Genomic DNA, 23,870 nt, shown 5'->3' with positions numbered 1-23,870 from the left:
GAACTTTCTGGGCTGCTGAATTTCCATAATGGTAGACTTGCTTAATTTTTGGTATTTTGAAAACTTATAAACATGCAGGCTGCTGAACAACTGTCTAATTGTCTCTTTAGGCAGGTGGCCATGAGATAGACAGTATCACTTAATCACCTTGCATAATAGAATTAGCTGAATCCATCTGTTTAGTGGTAAATGCAAAGTCCTTTCTTTCTGTTTTGACAAAGTTTTAAATTATAATATTCTTGAGCTTTAATGCTTAAGTGGTTTGGTGTTCTTTAAAAGAAGATCATCTCTATTCTAAGCATAATATACCACACCCCTTATGTTGGTTTTATCAGAATGACATTCATAGTAAAGTAGCTAAAAGTAAAATCTCAGTAGTAACGAATGCAAACAAAGACAGATAACTGTTTTAAAATTTTTAAATAATATACAGTCATGGTATATAGTTCATTAACCCATTGATTCCATATTTTTCTGTGTGATTCTAGAATCAGTGCTGCTGACGTAGACCTACAGTGGAATTTTTCACAGACTCCAATTGAACATGTATTTCCTGTTCCCAATGTGTCTCACAACGTGGCCTTGAAAGTCAGCGTTCAGTCCTTGCCCAGACAATCTAATTACCCAGTTTTGACCTGTAGTATTCACACGAATATTGGCCTTTATGAGAAAAGAATTCAAGAACACGAGCTTAAAGCCCATCAGCACCACACTTCTAATGAAGCAGAACAATGTAGTACAAACAGTTCACAGCGTCTGTGTAGCAAACAAACTTGGACCATGGCACCTGAGAGCGGATTCCATGCAAAAAATGGCACAACCTCAGAATATTCTGCAGCTGTCAAAAATGGCAAACTCTATCCCGGCACTGGCAAGAAACCTGACTGTGGAACATGTCAAGCCAATATTCTGGGCTTCCGTGGTCCAGGAAATAAAAAGTCACATGAAACATCAGTGAGAACTCTAAAATCATTTTCCATGATTGATTCTGGTGTCTCTAGCCACCAGAGTTCCTGGCAGTCAGCTGGTGAGACTAATCCTTTAATAGGCTCTTTAATTCAGGAGCGACAAGATGTTATTGCAAGGATTGCTCAGCATTTGATTCATTGTAATCCGAACAGTTCACATGTTTCTGGACATGCATTGAATATGCAAGAATCTAGTTCACTTAATTCAAAACTTTTCCGGGTTTCACAAGAAAATGAAAATGTGAGAAAAGGTAAAGAAACTTTCTCCATTTCTTTTGGGAGTCCCGAGTTTACCTCTTTAGAAGACACCAGTGATGGGAAAATTCAAGTAAAACTAGAAACTCTTCAAAGTGAAACTTGCCCTTCCAATGGTGTTTGTTCTCGTCAGTCTGTTGGTGAGACCAATCCTTTAATAGGCTCCTTACTCCAGGAGCGGCAAGATGTTATTGCAAGGATTGCTCAGCATTTGGAGCATATTGATCCAACGGCATCACATGTGCCCCGGCAATCATTCAATGTGCGTGACTCCAGTTCAGTTCCTTCTAAAGTATTTAGGAGTTCATATGAAGACAAAAATTTGTTGAAGAAAAACAAGAGTGATGCCTCTGTTTCCATTTCTAATACAAAATTTTCTTTGTTAGAAGATTTCAGTGAAGGGGAAAACTTAATACCTACTAAATCGTTTAGTTCTTTTAAATGCAATAGTAAAGTCAGGTCCTCTTTGAAACCTCCAATAAGAAAACATCTATATCAGGACAATCCTAGCGAAGTCATCCAGAGTACATTTCAAGGGTCAGAGGACAAAGCCACTAGTTTATTGCCTCCCTCAAATATGTCTCATTGCAAAGAAAATAACTTAGGTTTGACAATCAGATTGGAAAATACACTTTCTGAGTGTCAATGTAGGCAGCAAGAAATTGGCAATGGAATTGATAAACGGTGTTCAAATTGCGACAGTATTGACAAACAGATTTGCACAAAGAAGTATAAGGAAAAAATAATAAAAAATGAAAACTGTAATCCGGAATCTTTCAACAGTCACCAATTTGATAAACCAAAAAAAAATGACTCAAAAATAAAAGTTACTATGTTGGAAATGTCTGGATATTTGAACAAACTTGAAAAGAAGTGCTCAAAAAAAGACTCAATAAGACCTACAATATGTAAGCAAAATCTGCAACTTAATAGTATAGAAAATTATCTCAATAAAGATAATGAAGGCTTCAAATGCAAAAACCCAGATCAATTAAAAAATGAACAGGATAAGAAAGAAGATCCAACTGATGAAAAATCTCAAAATTGTTCCCCAAGAAAGAGTATGAAAGACTGCTTGTCTACGTGTGAACGACTGAAAAATACAGAGGTCTTGGTAGGTAATATCTAATATTTCAAATATAATTCTTAAACATCTGTTCTAATTTCAATTTTGTATAGAGGAGATCTAGTTCTAAAGGCCCACAGTGCCCATTATCTAGAGTACACACAGCCTTATATAATAAACCTGCCATGGAACTACAGTAGTAGTAACATCCTTGCAAATAACTCATCTACTTAAGAGCAAATGCTAGATAAATTCTTCCTGTTGGCCTATTTCCTTTATTTCAATCATATAAACAATTGCTGGAGACTAAATAGGAGTCAGAAATAAAACTCATTTTAACGTCATGTATTGTTTATTAGTCGCTCTGGCCGTGTGCCACACAATGGCAGCAGCGTGCTCATTGTTTTATGCCCCGGCTCAGCTAAGGATTTTAGTAATATCTATAGTGATATCACTAGGCTGTTGGTCACAATGCTGACTTCACCATTTGGTTCTTGGGTGACATGGAATAAGTCACATAATTTCTAAAAATCTTGGTCTCCTCAATTTTAAAATAAAAATGATAAATCTCTTTCCTATCTCAGTGTTTTAAAATATTTTGTAAACTGTTTAGTTCACTACATAAATAAAAGATACCTGAAGTTATTTCCATTTTATTTAACTTCCTACTAAACCTAAACCACTTTTTAACTTAGAGAATTATTAGGCTCAAATCTTCTTTATACCTCTAGGTAGTATCACAAATTTATATCTCAGATATATGGAGAACTACTTCTTAACTGCCTTGATTCAAATTTGAATGACCTTGGTGTATCTTCTTTATCACTCAGATTAGTTGTGCTGGACGTGAGAGTTTTTGTGCCTTGTTTCTAGTTTATATTTTTTAACAGAAAAATCTCATCTCTAACATACGGGTTTAATCAAGCAGTGGCTTTTAATTTCTGAAAACTATAATTGTGACAAAAACCTACCCTGGTCTTAAGAATGTCAGCTTTTCACCACCCTTTTTGGTACCTAATAGGGAGGCTTAGTTTGGCCATGGTACTTTCCAAGTTTTTTCAGTTTTTTTCATCCAGTTGTTATAAATGTAATAATACTTCACTTACTATGTGCCCAGGCACTCTTCTGAATATTTTATGCTTGTTGGTTTATTTAATCCTTCTACTACACTGTGAGGTGTTTAGGCTCTGTTATTAACTCCAGTTTTTACAAATGAGGACCCTGTGACTGGAGAGGTTAAGAAACTTGCCCACGGACACAAAGTTAGAAGTGGTAGAGCCAGAACCCAAATTAGTCTTTTCTGATTTTTATTCATGTGTTTTTTAACGAATTCCTGATCTTTGGGTATAAATTTGTCTCAACTCAAGAATTTGCCTATTTCCTGTGTCACTTCAAAAACATGGTACTGTGACTGCATTAGATATATTTTAAAATGCATGTTTTAAATTCATGTTATATTATTAGTATAATTCATGTTTATTATATATATTCATGCACCACCAAATTAAGTCCTCTGAGAATGCCTCTTGATGTTGACAGTTTTATATTTTAGAATATTATGCTAGTTTTTTCTACCTGTGAGTAGTTGTTTTTTCAACAAATTAAAAGAATCAAATATGTATTAGCTTACTAGATACAAGACTCAGAATATTTCTAAATATGATCATATGTCGATAAGGTAATTTGGACATACTTTCTTTAGAATATGAGTTTATTTAGCATCTTAGAAGAAAAGTCTTAGATACTGTTTTCTGATTACTCTGTGTGTGTGTGTGTGTGTGTGTGTGTGTGTGTGTGTGTGTGTGTAAAGAGAGAGAGAGAGATACAGATATAGATAAATAGATTATTAGCTTCATCACCAAGGATGTAATACCTCGGTATGTATTAGAAATAGTGTAAGACCAAAAAATATTACCATTAAAACCTAATTATTTTAGCAGAAGACTATACCACTGAAACAGTCAAGTGTCTGGCGGAAACATAATTTTCATTCCTTGGATGGAACCTCAACCAGAGCCTTTCATCCTCGAACTGGATTGCCTCTTCTTTCAAGTCCTGTAAGTATTTCTTTCTGATCTCATGTTTAGAACTTGACATATCTAAAATGTTTGTAAATCATTTATCAATATTATTCTGGTATAAAAACCACTAGACTTCTATTCAAAATGGTGGACTTAGTTGGTACAGGAAGACCCTACCTCTTTCCCAAACACAGAAATCCTGGATAAAATATAACACAGTTTGTAAGTACATAACATAATATAGGAGCAAGAAAGATAAATCTACTAATATTAACTTGGGCAAATCATGGCCCCCTAGGCTCTCTGACCCTAAGATAGTGCTAGGGTTTAATGTCCCTGCTGGGACAGGGGTCGAGGCTGCAAGTCTGCACCCATCACAGCTGGGACCTAAAACCAAACTCTTCATGAAACTAGAAACAGGGTGGACTACCCTACTAGAGATGGGAGAAGAGGAAAACTTTCACCTGTTTAATTAAGGAGTATAACCGGGAGGTGTATAGTGAATGGGAAAAGATGCCCCCAAAAGAATTTTGACCTAAACTTAAGCCACTTATGGTTTTGCGCAATCTATGAGGTTCAGAATCATCTAGCTTCGACATAACCATAAAACTAAATTGGAACCCATTGAGTCCCAGCAGAGGAAACATGAAACTACCCCACATCTATAACCAAGGATTTACTTTTATTTAAAATAACTCTTCTTAAAGATGATCTCAGAGGGAAAAAAAAATACAAAGCTCCTTAAAAGAAACAGCAGGTGCAAGAAGTGGGAGAATTCATGTTTAGGAATCCTGTTATCAGGGCATTCTGAAAGAGAGTAAGAAACAGTTCTGTTGGGCCGGCGGAGTGGCTCAGTTGGTTAAGAGCTGGCTTGGGACGCCAGAGGGCCCCGGTTCAGATCCCACATATGAGGGCCAGTGACACTGCCCTCTACAGCTAAGATGCTGAACAACAGCTCAACCTGGAGCTGGGCTGTCATGAGTCGCTGGAGAAGGCGTGGGCTGCAGCCCCTGCTGCAGTGGGTTGCCATGGGCTACCATGTGTAGCCAGCAGCCAGCGTGAGCGGCCCTCAGCCGCTGTGAGCGGCTATCTAGAAGCCGGTGACTGATCTGCCTCGCCCGGGAAGAGCGCAATGATGGTGCCAACTTGGGCCAGTGAAGCAACGTCCTCCACAACTAGACTGAAGAACAAAACGACAGCAACTTGTCTGTTCCCCTTCTCCCAATTCCCCAGCGCTGTTCCCATCCCCCCAATTCCCCAATAAAAAAACAAAAAAACAAAACCAGTTCTGTTTAAAATGTTCCAAGAGATAAATGAAGGTAAAGACCGGGGATTGAGATGAACATACAGATTTGAAAAAGAACTAAATAGAAATTCTATATATGGAAAATATTATAATTGAAGTGTACACACATGTGTTCATACACATACAGATGGATTCAACAGTGGACTGTAATCAGCTGAATAGAGATTTAGTGAATGGATTAGACAGACATCAAGAAAGCACCTAGAATGCAGCACAGAGTGGAAGAGAGATGGTAAAATGTGATCCTCAATATAAGTCTAGTAGAAATTCCAAAAGGAGGACTAGGTGGAATAAGGAAAATGCAATATTAGAAGAAATGAAGGTAGAGAAGTTTCCAGAATTGAAGAATGAGAGTTTAGATTGAAAATTCCACATTAAGAGCTGACTGCAAAAAAATCACATGGTGCACTTGTACAACTTGCAAAAAAATATTAAGGTTGTTTGAACTTTCACTATCTGTTTTTTCTTAGTCACCAATTAGACTAATCACTCAGATCCTTATACATATTTAATATTCTAGAAACAAAGCTGCCTAACTGAATGTTGTATAAGATTTTACCTTTAATTTACACTTGGGTCTTTTCATTTTCAGGAGATTTTGAGCTAGATGGTGGTTTGTCTAAAATGTAATCTCCTTTACAATGGTGCCTTAAACTCCAGAGTAGTATTTTTCAAACCTATTGTCTATGAAGCCCCAGGGTTCTTGGAAATGTGCAGGGTGGTGAAACAAGCAAAGGAGCAACACAGTGGACAGGACCCCAGGCTCCCTCACTATTTAATTCTTTTTTTTTCCCTTTTTATTTTAAAGCTATAAATCTTATTCCCCAGCTCCCCAAAATACAGAAGTATATAAAGTAAAAAAGTCTAATTATATGTGGGGATTCCATGTAGGATTTGGTTCTAGAAAAAAAACTGGTTCTGCTTCTTATAAAAAAACACCGCCACCAAAACCTAGTAAAAGTGCTTACATTAATCACCTGTTTTTCCATACCAGTTAGTAAAATAAGAACATAACAATATGTATTATAATAAAGAGCATGATTTTAAATAAGCCGTATGGGAAAAGTTTATTATTTTTAAGATATGCTTAGCTTTCATTTGAAAAGTATTCTATTAATTCAAGAAAAAAATTATAATCTTTCTAAATCTCACAAATGATTGTTTTGACCTTAGGTCCCTCAAAGAAAGACACAATCAGGTTGCTTTGATCTGGATTCTTCGTTACTGCATCTGAAAAGCTTAGCATCCAGAAGGTATTTATCTTAAAATTCATTTGTGTGTTTGAAGCAATATTATACAAAATTCTGACCGTTCACAATAAATACTATTGATTCTAAAAATCAGAAATTTAACAGGAATCTTATTTTCCAGCTGATTATCATTTTCAGTGTGATTACACACACATACATAATTTATTAAGGATGAGTTAGGGAGACATTAAGAAGAATAGATTCTATATATTGGTCATCATAATAAACAAACACATTAGTTTTAACATTTAAGTGGGTGTGCGTATTTCTGGTCTTTCACCTGCTGTTTTGCCTTACACTTCTCTGCAAAAAAGCCTTGGCAATTTGTTCCATGTTGACATACATACATATTTTTTGGTCACATAATTTTGCCTTTGTATTCTCATTTTTAACTGAAAATGAAGATATAAAAGACTGCATTATTATATGTTTCCAGTAGTTGCCACTATGTGATATATTATAAATTCCTCCCTTGAGACCTTCTAGGATGTTACATATATTTTTTATTAAATTTTATAACAAGTATTATAAAATCTAATCAGAAATTTGAAACTAAATATTTCATATCTTAAAATTTGGTTAACTTTTTATTGTGGTAGTAGTTTAAGTAAAATTGATCAGAGTATCTTAATTTAATTTAGTGCAAAAGTAAATTAGCAATTATTGTGGTTAATATGTCCATTCACTGATTTTTTTTTTTAAATTTAGTCCTCAGCCATGTTTAAACATTGAAGATGATCCAGATATTCATGAGAAACCATTTCTGAGTTCTAGTGCTCCACCTATAACAAGTCTTAGTCTCCTAGGAAATTTTGAGGTAATGTTTTTTGAAACTGTTTTAAGAGTTGATGTTTCTTAAGCTAGATCCAGGATATAATTTATGTCATTTATTTATGAATGGGAAATAAATAAATGGGTTGTGTTTTTTCCAAAGCCTTACAATCACCTTCTTTGTTTTCTTTTCCTTTTTCCTCTTCCTTTCCCTTTCATGAGAAGAGAAGTTAGGAGAATTGTTGGCAGTGACACCTTAGAATTGGGTAGCTTGTAGAGGAGACAGAGGACTTAGATGAAATCAAGTTGGATCAAGGTATCTGTTCCTCTAGCCAGAGGATAGACTTGACTCACCTTCTTACCTGGTAAAATTGGCTCTGGCACCCAGGAAGGATGGTGGTGTGCTGATAATAGCCCCTTCATGATCAAGGAGGTTGATTTTTAAAATCAAATAGTTCTTTTTAGTATATTTATAATTTCTCTGTAATTCTAAATCTATTTTAAAATAAGAAGATAATTTTTTTTAAAAAAACCAAATGGTTGAAGGTGTTTGATACATGTGCTGCTTTATTTAATATGAATATTTCTACTTGAGACTAAGTGTGTTATTATGGGTTCAGTTGTCATTAATTAGAAAACAATCTTAAACATGAACCCGTTGATGACATTTAGCAGTGATTTTAATTGGTGATTTATGGGAAAATAACTTGAAATTTGTATTTTTAACTTAAATAGCTTTATCAAAGTTGTGATGGTTTGATATATTAACAGTATGCTTTATTTAAGGCAATATTTTAACATTGAGGCTATCTTTCTAAGTTTTAGTGGAAATTAAAAAAATGTATATTTTATGGTAAGTTGATCTTTTTTTCCATGTCACTGTCAAGCTGTCAGGTCAGAGATGTTGAGCTCTCTATTCTTGGTCGTTGATTTAAAATTATCTAAGGCCCTTGTGAGGGTCAGGTCCTCTGCAGCCTTTGTGTTACAAGGACACCTATAAGGGAAGGAAAGAGCTTTGAGATGTAAACACCTAAGGAAAGGGAAGACGGTTAAGAAGAAGATCCGTATACTATTCTACTTCAGCTTCAGGTGTACAGCGCGTTGGTCAGGCATCTACACCATCTGTGACGCGATCCCCCTGATAAGTCCAGTGCCCATCTGGCACCCTACGTGATCTTTACAGCTATAACTAAATACATAGGTATATATAGTCATGGGATGTGGAATACAACATAGGGAAGATAGTCGGTGGTATTGTCACAGCTATATAAGATGTCAGAGGGGTAGTCGCTTGAGGTGTGGGTTATCACTTTATGAGGGGCATCAATATCTAACTATTACATTGCTTTGTACACCTGAAACTAATAAAAATAAATTTGAAAAAAAAAGATCAGTATACTGTCCTTTTCACGTGATTCTGTTTGTGCAATATACATACATTGCCATGTGTCTTAAGTAGAAAAATAGAGAAGTTCTGAGACTGTCCTCTTTAATTTATAATGAATTTGATGCTCTCTCCAGTAAATCACAGAAGATATTTATTCTGCTTTGCGAATATGACTCTCTACGGCAGTTTAAAAATGGGGAGGGGATAGACTTGAATTACTAAACTGACACTTTGGTCTTGTTTCATGAAACGGCAAAGCCGTACTGTACAGATTTGTTGAAGGAAATCAGGATGCTTTGACATTATTTGTGGAGTTTTAGGTGAAGTCTAGATATACATTGACCCCGAGTAACATCCAGGTCGAAGGCTGTCTGATTTCTGAGGCTAGTTATTAACTTTTTCTTGATACCATTTAGTTTTCCCTCTGATAAGGGTTAATATCCAACATATATAAAGAACTCATACAACTCAATAGCAAAAAAAAAAAAAGTCCAATTAGAGTTTTCTACTCCAAAAACCTTCTCATTCATTCCACTCATCTGTCCTGTGATTCTCTTCTTCCATCAGTTCAGTCCAGCACAATGCAGACAATCATCAGAAGTGGGTTATTTTTCCTACATGAGGGAATCCCAGTAATTTCTATCACTATAAAATAGCTCGCATTTTCTAAAATTTTGGATGAGTGGATTCATTCAGTAGTTACTCTTTTTTGGAGTCGAGGGCTTATTTCAAACACCATTATTATTTTGAAGTTATCTGTGTTGTCCTGTGTATCAAGAGTTCATTCCTTTTTATTGCTTTATATGGCAATAAAAGTTTATTAATTCATCTGATTCTAGACATTTGGATCATTTCCAGTGTGGGGCTATTACAAATAAAGCGCCTATGAATATTCATGTATGAATTTTTGTGTGGACATAAGTTTTCATTTGAGTTAGGTAAATGACCTAGGAATGGAATATGTGGGTAGGGCCTACCATCCATGTTAGTATATTAATTAGTATGATAGGTGTATGTTTAACTTTTTAAGAAACTGCCGAACTCTTTTTTCCAAAGTAGTTATACATTTTTAATTCCCACCAGCAGTGTACGAGAATTCTAGTTCCTCCGCATCCTTACCAGTGTTTGCAATGGTCAGTCTTTTTAATTTTAGCCACTTTAGTAGGTGTATAGTGCTATCGCACTGTGGTTTTAATTTGTATTTCCCTATGACTAATACTGTTAGAGCTTCCTTTCTGTGCTTTATCATTTAGCTTTGCTTTCCCAAATAAGCACATGTTTTCCAAATATTTTCTCCAACTCTAAGGCGTAGATTTACATCTTTGTAAATCTTTGAAGAGCAAAGGATTTTAATTTTGTTCTTGTCCAATTTATTATTTTCCTTTCTGGATCTTGACTTTGATGTTATATCTAAAAAATTTTTGCCTAACCCAAGGCTTCTCAACCTTAGCACTATTTCCATACCTGGAAAGGTAAACACTAAATTGTTAAAAGTGGTTGTCTCAGCGAGTGAGCTTGGGAAAGATGGATAAGGATCTTCTCTTCTGTTTGGATTTCTGTACTTTTAAGGTTTTTTTCTAATGAGCATTTACTGTTTTTTAAGTTAGACAATAAAACATATGTTCCATACGGCAGTTTTTTTTTTAAAGCAGTTATTTCTCAGTTAAAGTTATAAGTACTTGGTTTTCTCTTTTGATGGATGGAACTTCCTTCCGTACACGACCTGCTAACAAGCTGTCACGTGCTTCTCTGTAGCTAGCACCATGCGGGGATAAGAAAATTTCTGATATTATACCTGCTCTGGTAGAGTATATTTTTATTTACAGAGATAAGAATAACATATTAAACAATTAGGTCTAATGTTCAAGTTCAAGGACAGTTCAACCTGGGTTAGAATAGTGAGAGGAGGCCAAACTTTACAGGATGTTAGAAGATTGATGGGGGAGGGTTTGATTTCAGGTCAGACATCAGAAATGAGGGCATGGCAATGGTAACAACCACTTTTCTGGTGCCAAAAGGCATAGTAATGTATTTCTTTAAGCAGAAAACAAAATGAGTGTGTTAACTTTTAAATTTATTTCTTAAAAATTATTTTGTTTTTCAGGAATCTGTCTTGAACTATCGTTTAGATCCTCTCGGCATTGTCGATGGTTTTACTGCCGAGGTAGGGGCAAGTGGCGTTTTCTGCCCCACACATTTGATTCTTCCAGTTGAAGTGTCATTCTACAGTGTTTCAGATGATAATGCTCCCTCTCCTTATATGGCAAGTATTTTTAAAACTGTCTTTTTCTGTTAAAATCAACCAACTTAATGACAAATGTCTTTAAGATGAAAAAGATTGAGGATTGCTTTGGTGTTGTGCTTGAAAATATAAAGCATTTCTTAAGAGAAAACTGAAGGCTAAATAGAAAGTAATATACCAAAATATTACCCCACAACTTCTTTCTGAGCTATCTAACAATAAATATCCTCTTTTGCATTTGATGTTGCTGAAAATGTATTTGATGTGATTTGAAAAAAATGATAAACATTTGATTAGTGATATTATAATTCCATATCTTGCTGAGCTCACACAAATTCTAAACTGCTTACTGTTCACTCTAGTCCCACAAGGGTTGCCTTCACATGTGAACCTCATCTCAGTAGGTGAAGATTTGATAACCTAAGGCTTTTGTGAGCCCCTTTTACCCCTTTTCTCATGTTTGGTTTGTCTTTAGATCATTTTTTTCTTATCCTAGGGTTCTTTACAATATTAGGTATTTTTTATTCCATTCTAATGTTTTAGTGGAGAGTGAAATAGCTAAGGGAAATTAGAGCACAGTTTTGAGCCTTACGATCCTATGATTTCATCTTTGCCATTTTTTTTATTCTAATAGATTGAGGATAAACTAAACCTTCAATTGCGAAAATGATACCAAGCCCTGGAATATGATTAGTGTCAGCCCTTTTGCAAAAGACAAAGAGGGAGCAGTGGGTAGCAATGCAAGTCTAGAAAAAGTTTCAGTGGCGGTGTCAAATACGGAGTCTGATCTGGGTTTTCATGTTAGGTCTTACTTTGAAAAATACATACAGCTATAGGTATAGACGTATACAGCATTGGTTCTTGCTACGTGAATGTCCCAGCTACCGCCTGGCTCAATTGCTTTCTTGCCCTTCTGTATTTTCAAGGACATTAATAACAGTGTCTTTTATTATTAATAAAAGTTAAGAAAAGGGAATTTTACATAATTGAGAAACAGAGTAAGGGAAGTTACACCCTTTTTAGGAGTCTAAACATAACCTACTCATTATTGGCACAGTTTTCTCGAGGAAGCCTTATACCATTCTAAGGGTGAAAATTTTAGCCAAGAGCATGATCAGTGTCTCATTCTTTGATAGAAAAAGCATACTGGTGTCTGCTCATTTATTCAAAGTTTTCTTTTTCCAATAATGTTTACACTTGTGGATCATAATCATAGGACGCACAACACTGGTTATTATGAAAAAACAGAGGTCTACTCCTTCACAGTTATCACATAAGCCACCTGTTATTCATTTGCCATAGAATGATGAATCCACTTATCCAGTATAATTTTGAAAAAGTAACTGCTGATTTTTGATAATTAATAAAATGGAAAGCACCACTGATATAAGTTCAATATCAGAATAGAAATGTATCATGTTGGAATGCTTACAATGTTAGACTATAACTGAAAAGATGCCCATTTAGCTTTACAAGGACATCAAGTTTCACATATTCTACTGACACATAGTGATAGAGAATTGAAAGATAAGGTCTAAAATACTGTCATCTGTTATTAGTGAACAGGGTTCTGATGACCATTAGGATGGCTTAGAAACAAGATGAAAGAATGAATTGGCTGAAAATCAGCTCAAATAAATATCTTTGTGGGAAATTCATGAGCAAGAGGTCATTTGAACTGTGCTTTAAAAAAGCAAAGCAGTGTTAATCCTTGACCTCGGTTGACATGTGAAAAATGAAGAATTAAGAGAGAGAAAGGATTTCATCACTCTGTCTCCAGAAAGCACACACAAATGATTACAGATTTTGCATAGATATTGGAAAGAATTTAAATCATGTTATTGAGTTGAGTTAGTCTGTCCTTTTATAAGAATCCCTGATTTACTTTTCTCTGATATTTTTCAATAAACTTTCCACTGTGTAATTTTTTTTTACAAGTCAGTTTTACTTAGGAATACCGTAGGTTCCCTCTGTCCAAATCTTAGACCACAGATCTTTCCTATTGTAAATGAAAAAATTAATGTTCTTCAGGGAATCTTATTTATATATTGGTAGTTTAGTCTGTTTTCAAAGGACTGACCCATGTTTTGATAAGATAATACATATCACAGACCAGTAGAGCTGAGACAAAAAACTCCTATTTGTTACTCTAACAATAACCTGGGGACCTCTCATCACAAATTATACAAATGGCTCACAGAGGTAAAAATTTTAGCACAGGAAATTCTGTCTTAATGGTGTAGAAGTGGTACAGGACTTTTCATTAAATAATTTCTTAAGGATTAACTCAAAGCTATATAATATCTCTCTCCAATTGGCTGTCAGTGGTAAAAATGTTCTCTAAGTATTATAACATTTCACAGTTCAGAAACTATTATGTGGTGGAACCAGGCAGAAAGGTCTAAAGCAAGTGTGCCAGTGGCAGTTCATGGTACGACTTGCATTATCATCATATTAGCAGGGCCATGTATATTTTCTTCTATTTCTAATTAACCAAATTAAGATAAACTTCTTTTCAATTTTACTTAGCTTTGTAGATTCTCTATTCCATAATAATTTGAGAAAGAGCTTTTGTATAATATTTGACCCAGTTTAGTTTATCTCAACCTTGCTATTCCATCCTAAAATACCAGAAGAAAGTGTATTTTTCTTCTTTATGTTAAATACAGTAACTTTTTCTAGGTAGAAATATTAATATGATGACCTGTTAAAATAATGAATAAGTTAATAATATTAATAAAATTCCAAATAATTTCTCAAGTTCTTTCTAAAATTCCTAATTTGCCAGTGCCATTATTCGTCTTACATTGATTCGAAATGGTTGTAAAGTGTTGCTTTACTCTTTAAGATTTTTAAAAAATCTGTATTATTTCTTTATAAATTGATTTGGTTACCATTATCTTGTTCTAAAAACTATTAGAATTGTATGTATTAAAGGAAATAAGCATAGGCTTTGATAGTAGTTTTTGCCTCACCAGTTTTTCTTTATTTATTTAGGGGAGGGTGGCAAGGAAGAACAGTAATATATTGCCTGTAGCAATGTGATTATAAAGGTAGCTATTATTTAGATATATTTTACTTTTTCTTTCTGGAACTAGGAAGAAGAGGGGCTTACATACCATAGCATTTTTCATTTAGAGCAGATTATAAGAGAGAAATTGTTTAAAACTTCATTGCTGTTTTTGTTAGTGATGCGATTTGTTGATATGCTGTTTTCATACTCTCAGTGACCATGTGATAAATTATTTATCAAGAGCCACATATGTCTTCTCATTGCTCATTTCTCTGAATATTTCCCAATATTAACATGGTAATGTAATAGCCTGATTCTTGCGCTGCTCACTTGGAGTTGAGATATTCACATATTGGAGTCTGGCCTTCCCTTTTACCTTTATCCACTCTCTTTTACCCCTCAAACCTGACCTGTCTTTCAAACCCCACAGAGATGTTGCCTGATGGAACAGTCCTGTTTTATATTTACTTTTACATGTTTTGGCATGTGCAACATAGAATGATGGGATATGAAATGTGGAGTGTGTGATTATTCTACTTAACTACATTAAATACTCAAAAGAAAACTATTAGCCCAGTTAAAACAAATGAATCAGCATTCATTTCGCAAAGCTATCTAGGAATTAAGTATCAATCACTGCCTTTTGTTGTTTTGTCATCCTGGTTATCTAGAAATTTTCACACGTTCAATCTTAGGTTCCCTTGTTTTAATATATACTTGTTTCCCATTGTTTGGACTTCTGCAGTGATTAGAACATCCTCCTCAGGAAACTACTGTATACAGCAGTGCTTCTCAAACTTTAATGTTTGTGTAATATCATGTGGGGAATCTTGTTAAAATGCAGATTTGATTTGATAGGTCTGGGGAGAAGCCAGGGAAGCCAGAAATTCTGCATTTCTAACAAGTTTGCAGGTGATACTAATACTGCTGATCTGCCTCTACTCAGAAGTCCATGTACATGACCTAATTTGCTGACTGGGGAATTGACTTCGTTTTTGGCCAAGACTTAGACCCTTCCACATTCCTGATTGTTTATTATGTCCAAAGACCAATAGATTGTTTTGCTTCTTAATTTCGCTCTTTCCATATGACACAGGGTATAATCCTGTAATCTCCCTTTATCCTTTTTAGTTAAGGAACTTCTTGCATCTATATCTTATATCTTAATAGAAATTTCAAGCAGTATGGTGTTATATGTTTGTTATTTATTTGATATATTCGTTATTTATTACATATTTGATGTTATGTGTTATTTATTGCAACATCTCCAAGAAGAACAGTAAATTAGTTGTTTCCGTATCAGTGGGACCCTCACTGTTTCGTACTCATAGAATGTATCTCTATTAATTTAGTGTGAATGTTTTTCCATAGACATAGGTTCTGAAATTTTAGTAATTACACGATTAATATTATTTTAATCAGTTTGTCTTCTTTTGTTTTTCAAGGGTGTCATTACTTTAGAGTCCCTTGGTAAAAGGGGTTATCGAGTACCTCCTTCAGGAACAATACAAGTGGTATGTGTTTTATAGCTACAATTGCAATAATCATTCTCTCACATACATATAGAACTTAGCCCTTTCTCCTGATCCTGCTGCTGCAACAACTTTGGTAAGTAACAGTGGGGCTGCAGCTTTGTTTGGAGTTTCCCTGCACTGCCCCAGGAATGACCATGTGGGGACCTCCATAAAAAGGAAAGCCTTAATAAGCTAATCAAGGTGAATGCTTTAGAAAAATAGTGTATGACAGTTTACATGGCTTAAATGGAGCAATTTTTCAATATAATTAGAACCTAGCATTACCAGTGCCTTCTATTGCCAGACTGAGATTGACCTATTTAAAGGGAGACCCCAGGGAGTGGCTGGTTTACTCAGTTGGTTAGAGCGTAGTGCTGAATAACAAACATCAAGGTTGCTGGTTCAATCCCGCAGGGGCCACTGTGAGCTGTGCCCTCCTTAAAAAAGTAAATAAATAAAAAATTAAAAAACAAAAGGAGACCCCAACTTTTAGTATTGCTTTGGCAGGAAAACTTGGGAAGCAAAATTATATTATCCCTAGTATAATAATTTCTAAGTTGATCTAATGAAATGGTTATACAAAGCAGAAATGTAGTCTGACAGATGTCAAGGTAGAAGCCATCTTTCCTTTTGGTCTAGGTGTTGATCTAGCTTGGGTTCAGAAGAGCTCTTCTAGCCCAGAGCCATCCATCAGCATCCTTGGTTTAGGGTTCTCAGAAGAGTAATTTGAGATTAAGGCCCCTTTACCACTGAGTTCATCTCCAAGTCAGACCAAGGATAATCTTGAAAGCCCAGAAGTCTATAATAAAGTTGGCTCTTGCAGACTGAAAATTGTCTCGCTGATATCTGTCAATTATACCTCAGTAAAGCTGAAATAAAAAAATAAAAAAAGTCAAGCTGAGTTCCTCATATTCAGGATGTGGTATATGATTCAACACACACTTCACCAGACCACTTTTACTCAATACCTTTGTTCCAGTGGAGCAAAGGAGCCCATACATTTGCTTATTTCATATCACACCGGAATGAAACACAGTGCTATGCAATATATATGTGTTTATGTATTGCAATATATACATAGTGTATACATATTACTGAAGAAGAAGCACTATATATTAAAGATTTTTATGTGGAATGGATCTCTTGAACTAAAAGAATGATAATCTGCTTGCTCTCTTGCCTCTGGCTACGTAGCTCATGTTAAAGTTTGAGCCACTGGAAAGCTAGCTATCAGTTGTCATGATAATGAGGCATACACCCAAGGGCAGCATGGTCATGTCTTGTTTGAGGTCTGCAAACTTAAATGGCTAATTTTAAATCTGAAATTTAGGTATTTTGTTCCTTATATAGCTTAATTATGTATAAACATGGTTTGAACTCCTGACTTGCTAGTTGTGTGGTTGTTGAATGTATTAGCCTTAGTCTTAAGACTCACTTAGATTTTAAAAAATTGGATCATGATATTGATATATTTCTCATTTTGATTCAGTGAGTGATGTCCAGTGCCACGGATGAGCTTCTGAAAGCATGGGCACCAAGTTACCTATTGATGTGTTGGTAATTTGGTTAAAGTCAGATCAGCAGCTTGGGATTTTGTTTATAAATCAGTATTTTTAAAAGTATATTTCATTGATTATTAATAGCCAAGTGTCAATTGAATTTAATTCAGTCTTCACTAAGGATACATATTTTGGTATATTATGATATTGATGATGATAAAAAAAAAGTGTTGCTGCAGCTTTTGAAATCAATCCAACTGCGGGAACATGAAGTATTATTTAGCCTACTTTGTAACTAATAATAATGAACTTTATTTTTTAAACTTAGATACATTTCCAAATAGGAAAAAGTCTCCCTTTTGAGAATACAGTTTAAATTTTGTAATAGCCATATGTACCTAGCACACCAAAAAGTCCAGTTTTACCAAGATTTTATTTTATTTTTAAATTTTATTTACTCACTATTAAAATGTGAGGAAAAATAAAATCCTGTTCTGAGGAATTTGCAGTTGGTACACTTTAATGAAGCTAATGTTTGAATAAATGAACTGGAATGTTTTAATCCATTGAGGGTATATTTTGCTTAATCTAGTGGAACCATTTCTTAACATCTGAAGGAGTAAAAGTTATGTATTGTAATATGAAATTTGTGGCTAAAGGTTTTGATTTGTTACAGAATTTTACATTATCGTGAAATAAAAATGAATTGAACTAAAAAAAAATGAATTGAACTATTTTTTTAAGTATTGAATATTATCTCATAAACTTCTGAAATTTCATTAACTTTAGTCTCTAAAACTGAATTATATATGCTGGGATTAATTTATTTAAAAATCTAATTTATTATTGGCCTAATCATTTTGAGTCAAATCAACAGATCACCGCTTTTAAAGAATAATTTCTATATTGTTTCTATAGACCTTATTTAACCCTAATAAGACTGTGGTGAAGATGTTTGTTGTGATATATGACTTACGAGATATGCCAGCCAATCATCAGACATTCCTACGGCAACGAACTTTTTCTGTCCCAGTTAAACAAGAAATGAAGAGAAGTGTTCATAAAGAGAACTTCCGGCGTACAGAAGAACGGTTATTACGCTACCTCATACATCTGAGGTAATCTTTCAAGTGTATATGAAAATATGTTACTTTAGAAGAGCAACTCTAAAATGTTTAGTTTATTTTAAAAACTGTCACTCTAGCTAGACCACTGCCCCTTGGAATTTGCTTAACTTGGAAACTCCCGATCATATGCCAAGATGCAGAAAACACATGGTGTATCTTCCTGCAGTCATTATCACTTGTTGAATTTGGGGGGTTTTCATTTATAGCTGTGTAATGTAAAGTATTTTATATAAAAAGAAATGTTGATAAATCTGGGGCACTAAATCACATTTTCTAAACCAGTGCTGTCAATAGAATTATATTATGAGCCATATATGTAGTTTTATATTTTCTAGTAGCCACATTAAAAAACTTGTAACAGACAGGAAAGATTACTACATTTTATTTAACCCAACCTACTCAAATGTTATAATTTGAATATAGAATCAATATAAAAATTACGAATATTTTGCATTCTTTTGTTGTACTAAATACTTGAAATCAAGTATGTATTTTTTACTAACGGAACAACTCAACTTGAACTAGCCACATTCAAGTGTCCATAGCCTCTTGTGGCTGCTGTATCAGGCAGGGAAGTTCTTAAACTTCATTCCGTCATTCTACAAATACTTAATGTGTCATGCATGCTTCTAAACACTAGGAAACAGCTGTGACAAAAATCTCTGTCCTCATAGAGCTTATATTCTAGTGATTCCATTAGAAATATCTTTTCCTAGTCAGTATGGTCGAGCATTCTAAGGCACTGTGTTTAGAAAAAGCTTTTCCTCTAACTTTTACCACCCACCTCACAGCTCAATGTTGTGAGAAACCATTTGTTTGCCCTTACGGTTCAAGTTGCCAGCATGCTAAGGTCAGGTTTTCCAACCTGAAATCCGAGTATAGTGCTCACGATCAATGAGCCAGTCTGTTGGTTAAGATAGAGCTCGATAGCCTTTTGCCTATAACTTTGTTCCTAATAATTTTCTGATGCCATTCATAGTAAGTCATCCATCAAGTCCATGAGAGTAATTCATCTCATCCCAACTCCTTACTCCAAGGAGCCCTATTCATCAGGAGGAGGTACCTTTCATTCAGGGCCCAGGCAGAGGACCTCTCTGATCTGTTACTGATGGTGACCACCAGCTATCTTTCAGTAGATATGCCTTGTGGTGATGGGGAGTGAAGAAGGAGTGAGCTGTACACTCAAGCCCCACACTTGAAAAAGTCTGTTAATTGGTTCCCCCCATTGCACTGCTTAATTGGTAGCCTTACCTTGAGGTCTCTGCCTGGTGCTCTGCACCCTAAGGATGTGTTGAACCAGCACAATGTATTTACACCCAGCTTTACCACACCTGATATGAGCCTCATGGGAAATGGTATACAGATTATGGGAATGAAAAATCTACAACAGAGTTGGAAGACTTTTTAAAAGAGAAATGGTAGAAAATAGCAGACTGTAAGAATAGCTCCCAGCCCAATCCAGGAAAGGATTCAACTCTCTGTAGACTTCCATTTAATACCATTCCTCTCTCTCTTCAAGTTTAACAACCTTAGCCATAGGTAACCTACATTTACCAAAGTAAAAATCAACTACCCCAGCTTTTATAATCCCCACCTAATGACTAGATACTTTAAATGCTCTAGAGAAACTTCTTTTCCCTTGTGACATAATTCCCAGAGCTCACCATGTTCCCCTTCAGATTGAGATGGTGAAAAACTTCAGGAAGAAGAGTGAGACAGTCAGAGAGGTCTGCTCTAATATACACAATTGACAGCCAAAGTTTCCAGCCAATTTAGGAATAAAATCCACAAACCCAGAGAGCACTTCTGCTATGCAAAGGGAAAACCAGAGAAATTAGTGCTAAAGGGTATGTTTGACCATCGGCCAGATAAATTTATATGATTAAGAATTCCAAGCCCCTTCTATTATGCTCTAGATATTAGCAGGGGATAGAAAATGCTCCATATACAGTTTTGATAACCATTTTATTTGATTGCCAACTTTTCTCCTTGTTTTTAATGATGATTAGGCTCTAGCTAGCCACTGCTGATGATAGCAGTCCTTTCTCCTGCTGTGATTGTCCTCAAAACGTGGTTATTTTCTGTGGTGGCTTTTCAAGCATGGAATCGATTTTAATGTACTCAAATTGTGGGAGGGCGAGTTGTGCGAAAAGGGATCAATCTGCATGACTAGAAGATGCTAGGCTTGCAAAGCCCAAATGTAGTATAATTGGCTGATGTGAACTGAAACTTGACACTGTAGATGAGGAAAGGTGCATGTACTGTGGTGTCAGGGACGAAAAGTAGAATTGTATGTGAAACCCATGCTTTCAGAAGGAGGCATGTCTGGCATTGTGAGAGGGAAAAGGAAGTATGAAGTGTTTAGGGAATCACAAGGGAGAGAGAGACACTTACATAGCTGCACGTGCTTTGGCAATATAAGACTTTAAATATCTTGTTAAAAAAGTTACGATTAACATAGTTGCAAGACTTAATTCTTCCTACTTTCAAAATTTAATTATTCACGGGGTGTTTTTGTTGTTGTTTTAAAGACTCATTCCCTGAAATTATGCATCTTTTTGTTTGTTTGTTTAGGTTCCAGAGTTCTAAATCTGGAAAGATCTACCTCCACAGAGATGTACGACTCCTGTTCTCTAGAAAGTCAATGGAAGTTGATAGCGGTGCTGCGTACGAACTCAAATCTTACACTGAATCGCCAACAAACCCTCAGTTTTCACCAAGATGTTGATAAGGAGTGGCATTGTAAAGTATTCGCTCAGTACCCAAGTTTGAAAGTAAAAATTAGCATAGAACAGAGTGTACCAAATTAACCACCGGGAGAGTGGATCCTCTCCCGTTATCCTGGACCAGTCTTTATTCAAGGATGCCTGGAATGAGATCCACATATTCCAGGAGACTGGAAACACTCATGTCCTAAGCCTTTTTGTACTGTTGAAACCACTTCATTGGACATGTTGCAATAGCAAAACACCCCCCACCCCCGCCCCAATTAGATTAGTGTTTACACATTTTATTTCTCAGTTATTTAATATTTAATGTTTTCCTTAATACTCAAGTGATGTTTGTCTCTAGTGTTCTAATGTAGCACAAATCCTATGTAAAATCATACTATGTATTTTTGACATTAATTGTTGAAATCTGAAATATATGCACAAGTCTTTAATTTTGTGTGATGTGTTTTCAGTACTATACATTTTAAGTTATTGAAAATGAGAATGAAATGTTGAGCTTCTTTAAGATTAACGCACTATGCAAGCATGTGTCCTTTTTATAAAATCTCCCCAAGTTTAATTTTTACAACACCCCTTCCAGGTTGCTGGCTCACACAGTAGTCCTTTAACATCTGTATTAGCGGTGCAACGTGGACTCAGCTGCTTCCCATTCTCTTTGCAAGTTCAGATCATCATGCCCTTTCATATTCCTCCTAGAATCCCTCATGCCCCAAACAGTTCTATTTTTCCTTAATCACTACTACAGAGGCTTTACATTCAATTGCTGTCCCATGCTAGATAATTTTTGCAAATTGTTTAAAAAATATGTACTTTGAAAACAAATTAATATTTATATTGTAAATATATGCAAAAAAACCCAAAAGAAACGTGTATTTGGCTTTTATTTTTATGTGAGACATTTATGTGATTGAATAAATTTCTGGTAGCCATCAGACAGTTTCCACTCTAGCTTTACAACTGACAGGAGGAGAGGGGGCGATATCTTGAGCCTTGTCCCAATTTACTTTCTTTTTCTGGGTCACAATGGAAGGCATTTGGCACCTGAGAAAACCACCGAGCAAGGGAACTTGACTGAGTGCCTCAAAAGCCTTCCCTCCATCCCCCTTTAGAAAGAAGAGTGGCTTTAGATGTTTGTGGAGGGACAGCAGGCAACAGCAGATCAGATAACAAGGCACAAATAACTGGGGATGCTGGGACAAAGCTGCAAGGGCAGGTTAGAAAATATGTATCACTCAGGTAATCCAGACCAGGAGACCTGGGAGTCTAGAACTAAATGAGCAGTGTGGAATTTGGGAGACGGGAAGGTCTTTATTTGGGGGCTTGGCCAATTCAAGAGAATCTGGACAGGTGATGAGTGTGGGGCTGTAGGCTTTGGGGTCGCCGGCAAGAAGCCTCTTAAAAATTTATTTTAAAATACCAGCCAAAAGAGAAAACTATATTTTATAAAACTAAAAAAAAAGTCACTGGCACAAATTTATGAAGACTGTTCTCAATCTTCAGGCTATGTGAAAACAACATGGGATTGGGACCCAAAAGCTTTGGATTATAGTCCTAGCTCTAATGGTATCTGAAGGGACTGACTCCAGGAATCCTCTTGACCTTTCTAGGTCTGTGTGATTAAGAAAATGGGGTGAGAGTATCGTTAATGGGCCTTTTCTTCTTAAATTCTGCCATCAAATTCTTGGAATAAGGATTTCAATACACGTATCTAGACTTACACACTTGACAAAAATCAATATGGATAATTTTATTTAAAATGGAAAACACCAAGTAATTGAAACACTGCTTTTTAATTTTTTAAAAGTTATTGCTTCTTTGACCTCTTCAGTAATCCAAAAAGCAGTAGTGGGTATTGTATGTATGTGTCTTTTTATGTGGCTACCACATCGTAATCTTTCCAGAGTTTTTTCTAGTACATGGTTTCCACTTTTCTGGGCATTTTTTTAGAAAATTTGAAGATGATTGAAGCATCTGGGTGCATCTTGTGCTCTTCCTGGCAAGCTTGTGCAAGGGAAACATTTTGTCCCTTTACCTCTTAGAGCCTTTTCCCCCCCTATGTTGTTTTTCCCAGAGAGATAGGGTCACCCAGCTCCTGTCTGCTCTCACTTGCCTTGGTCCTGTAACATAATGATTCTTTTTCCACTCTTCTTTTGTCATAGACTGAAACTTGACCACACCTCCTACATGGCTCCTCTTTGTATTCACAGATTATGTCACTAGATTGAGTGTTGGCATGCAGGTAGATACCAGAAGACAATCGACAGTGCTACTACCTAAGGTAGATAATACAGACTGCCTCACTTACTGCAGGTTCACTTGGCAGTTTTACAGAATGAGTCACAACTGATAACTACCTTCAAAAAGGAACTCTAGGTCACAAATAACCTGCAGACAATCTTTGGAAATTTTCTTATCAGGTGAGAATGGAAAATAATAAGTTATGAAATAAGAAATGACTGGAAAGCACCCAACAGAAGGTTCTCCCCTCTTGCCATTTTCCCTACCAGGTATGTGTCATTTCCAGAGGGTTAAAGAAAGGAAAAAATTTCTCCTTCAAAAAATTCATCCCTGGGATCCCCACTCTTCCCTAATTTGTTTTGTGAATGAAGCAGTGATTCTTTTCCAATTTAATTTTTTAAATGTATGCAATAAGTGTTCATTATAAAAAAATTTTCATACTACATAATTATATAAACTACATGTGAAAATCCCTCTGTCT

General features: G+C 35.5%; 1 protein-coding gene across 10 annotated transcripts in view; it reads left to right on the top strand.

Annotated features, from left to right (window-relative positions):
* ATOSA (atos homolog A) overlaps positions 1-22,006 on the top strand; it is an 85,511-nt gene extending 63,505 nt beyond the window's left edge. For 6 of the 10 annotated variants that reach the window (XM_019665108.1, XM_019665097.1, XM_019665102.1 and 3 more), the window contains 8 exons: positions 489-2,337; positions 4,227-4,346; positions 6,790-6,869; positions 7,575-7,683; positions 11,129-11,287; positions 15,725-15,793; positions 18,211-18,410; positions 20,994-21,582. In XM_019665108.1, coding sequence (XP_019520653.1) covers positions 489-2,337; positions 4,227-4,346; positions 6,790-6,869; positions 7,575-7,683; positions 11,129-11,287; positions 15,725-15,793; positions 18,211-18,410; positions 20,994-21,147 — 2,740 coding nt within the window. In that variant the 3' untranslated portion in view covers positions 21,148-21,582. Of the gene's footprint in view, positions 1-488; positions 2,338-4,226; positions 4,347-6,789; positions 6,870-7,574; positions 7,684-11,128; positions 11,288-15,724; positions 15,888-18,210; positions 18,411-20,993 lie in introns of those variants that run through there. The other 4 variants (XM_019665118.1, XM_019665072.1, XR_002126502.1 and 1 more) reach the window with 3 other exon arrangements.
* The last annotated feature ends 1,864 nt before the right edge of the window (positions 22,007-23,870 follow it).

The sequence above is a fragment of the Hipposideros armiger genome, unplaced genomic scaffold, assembly GCF_001890085.2.
Source record: "Hipposideros armiger isolate ML-2016 unplaced genomic scaffold, ASM189008v1 scaffold_12, whole genome shotgun sequence".
NCBI classification, from domain to species: Eukaryota; Metazoa; Chordata; class Mammalia; order Chiroptera; family Hipposideridae; genus Hipposideros; species Hipposideros armiger.
This window is presented reverse-complemented; position numbering and strand designations above follow the sequence as displayed.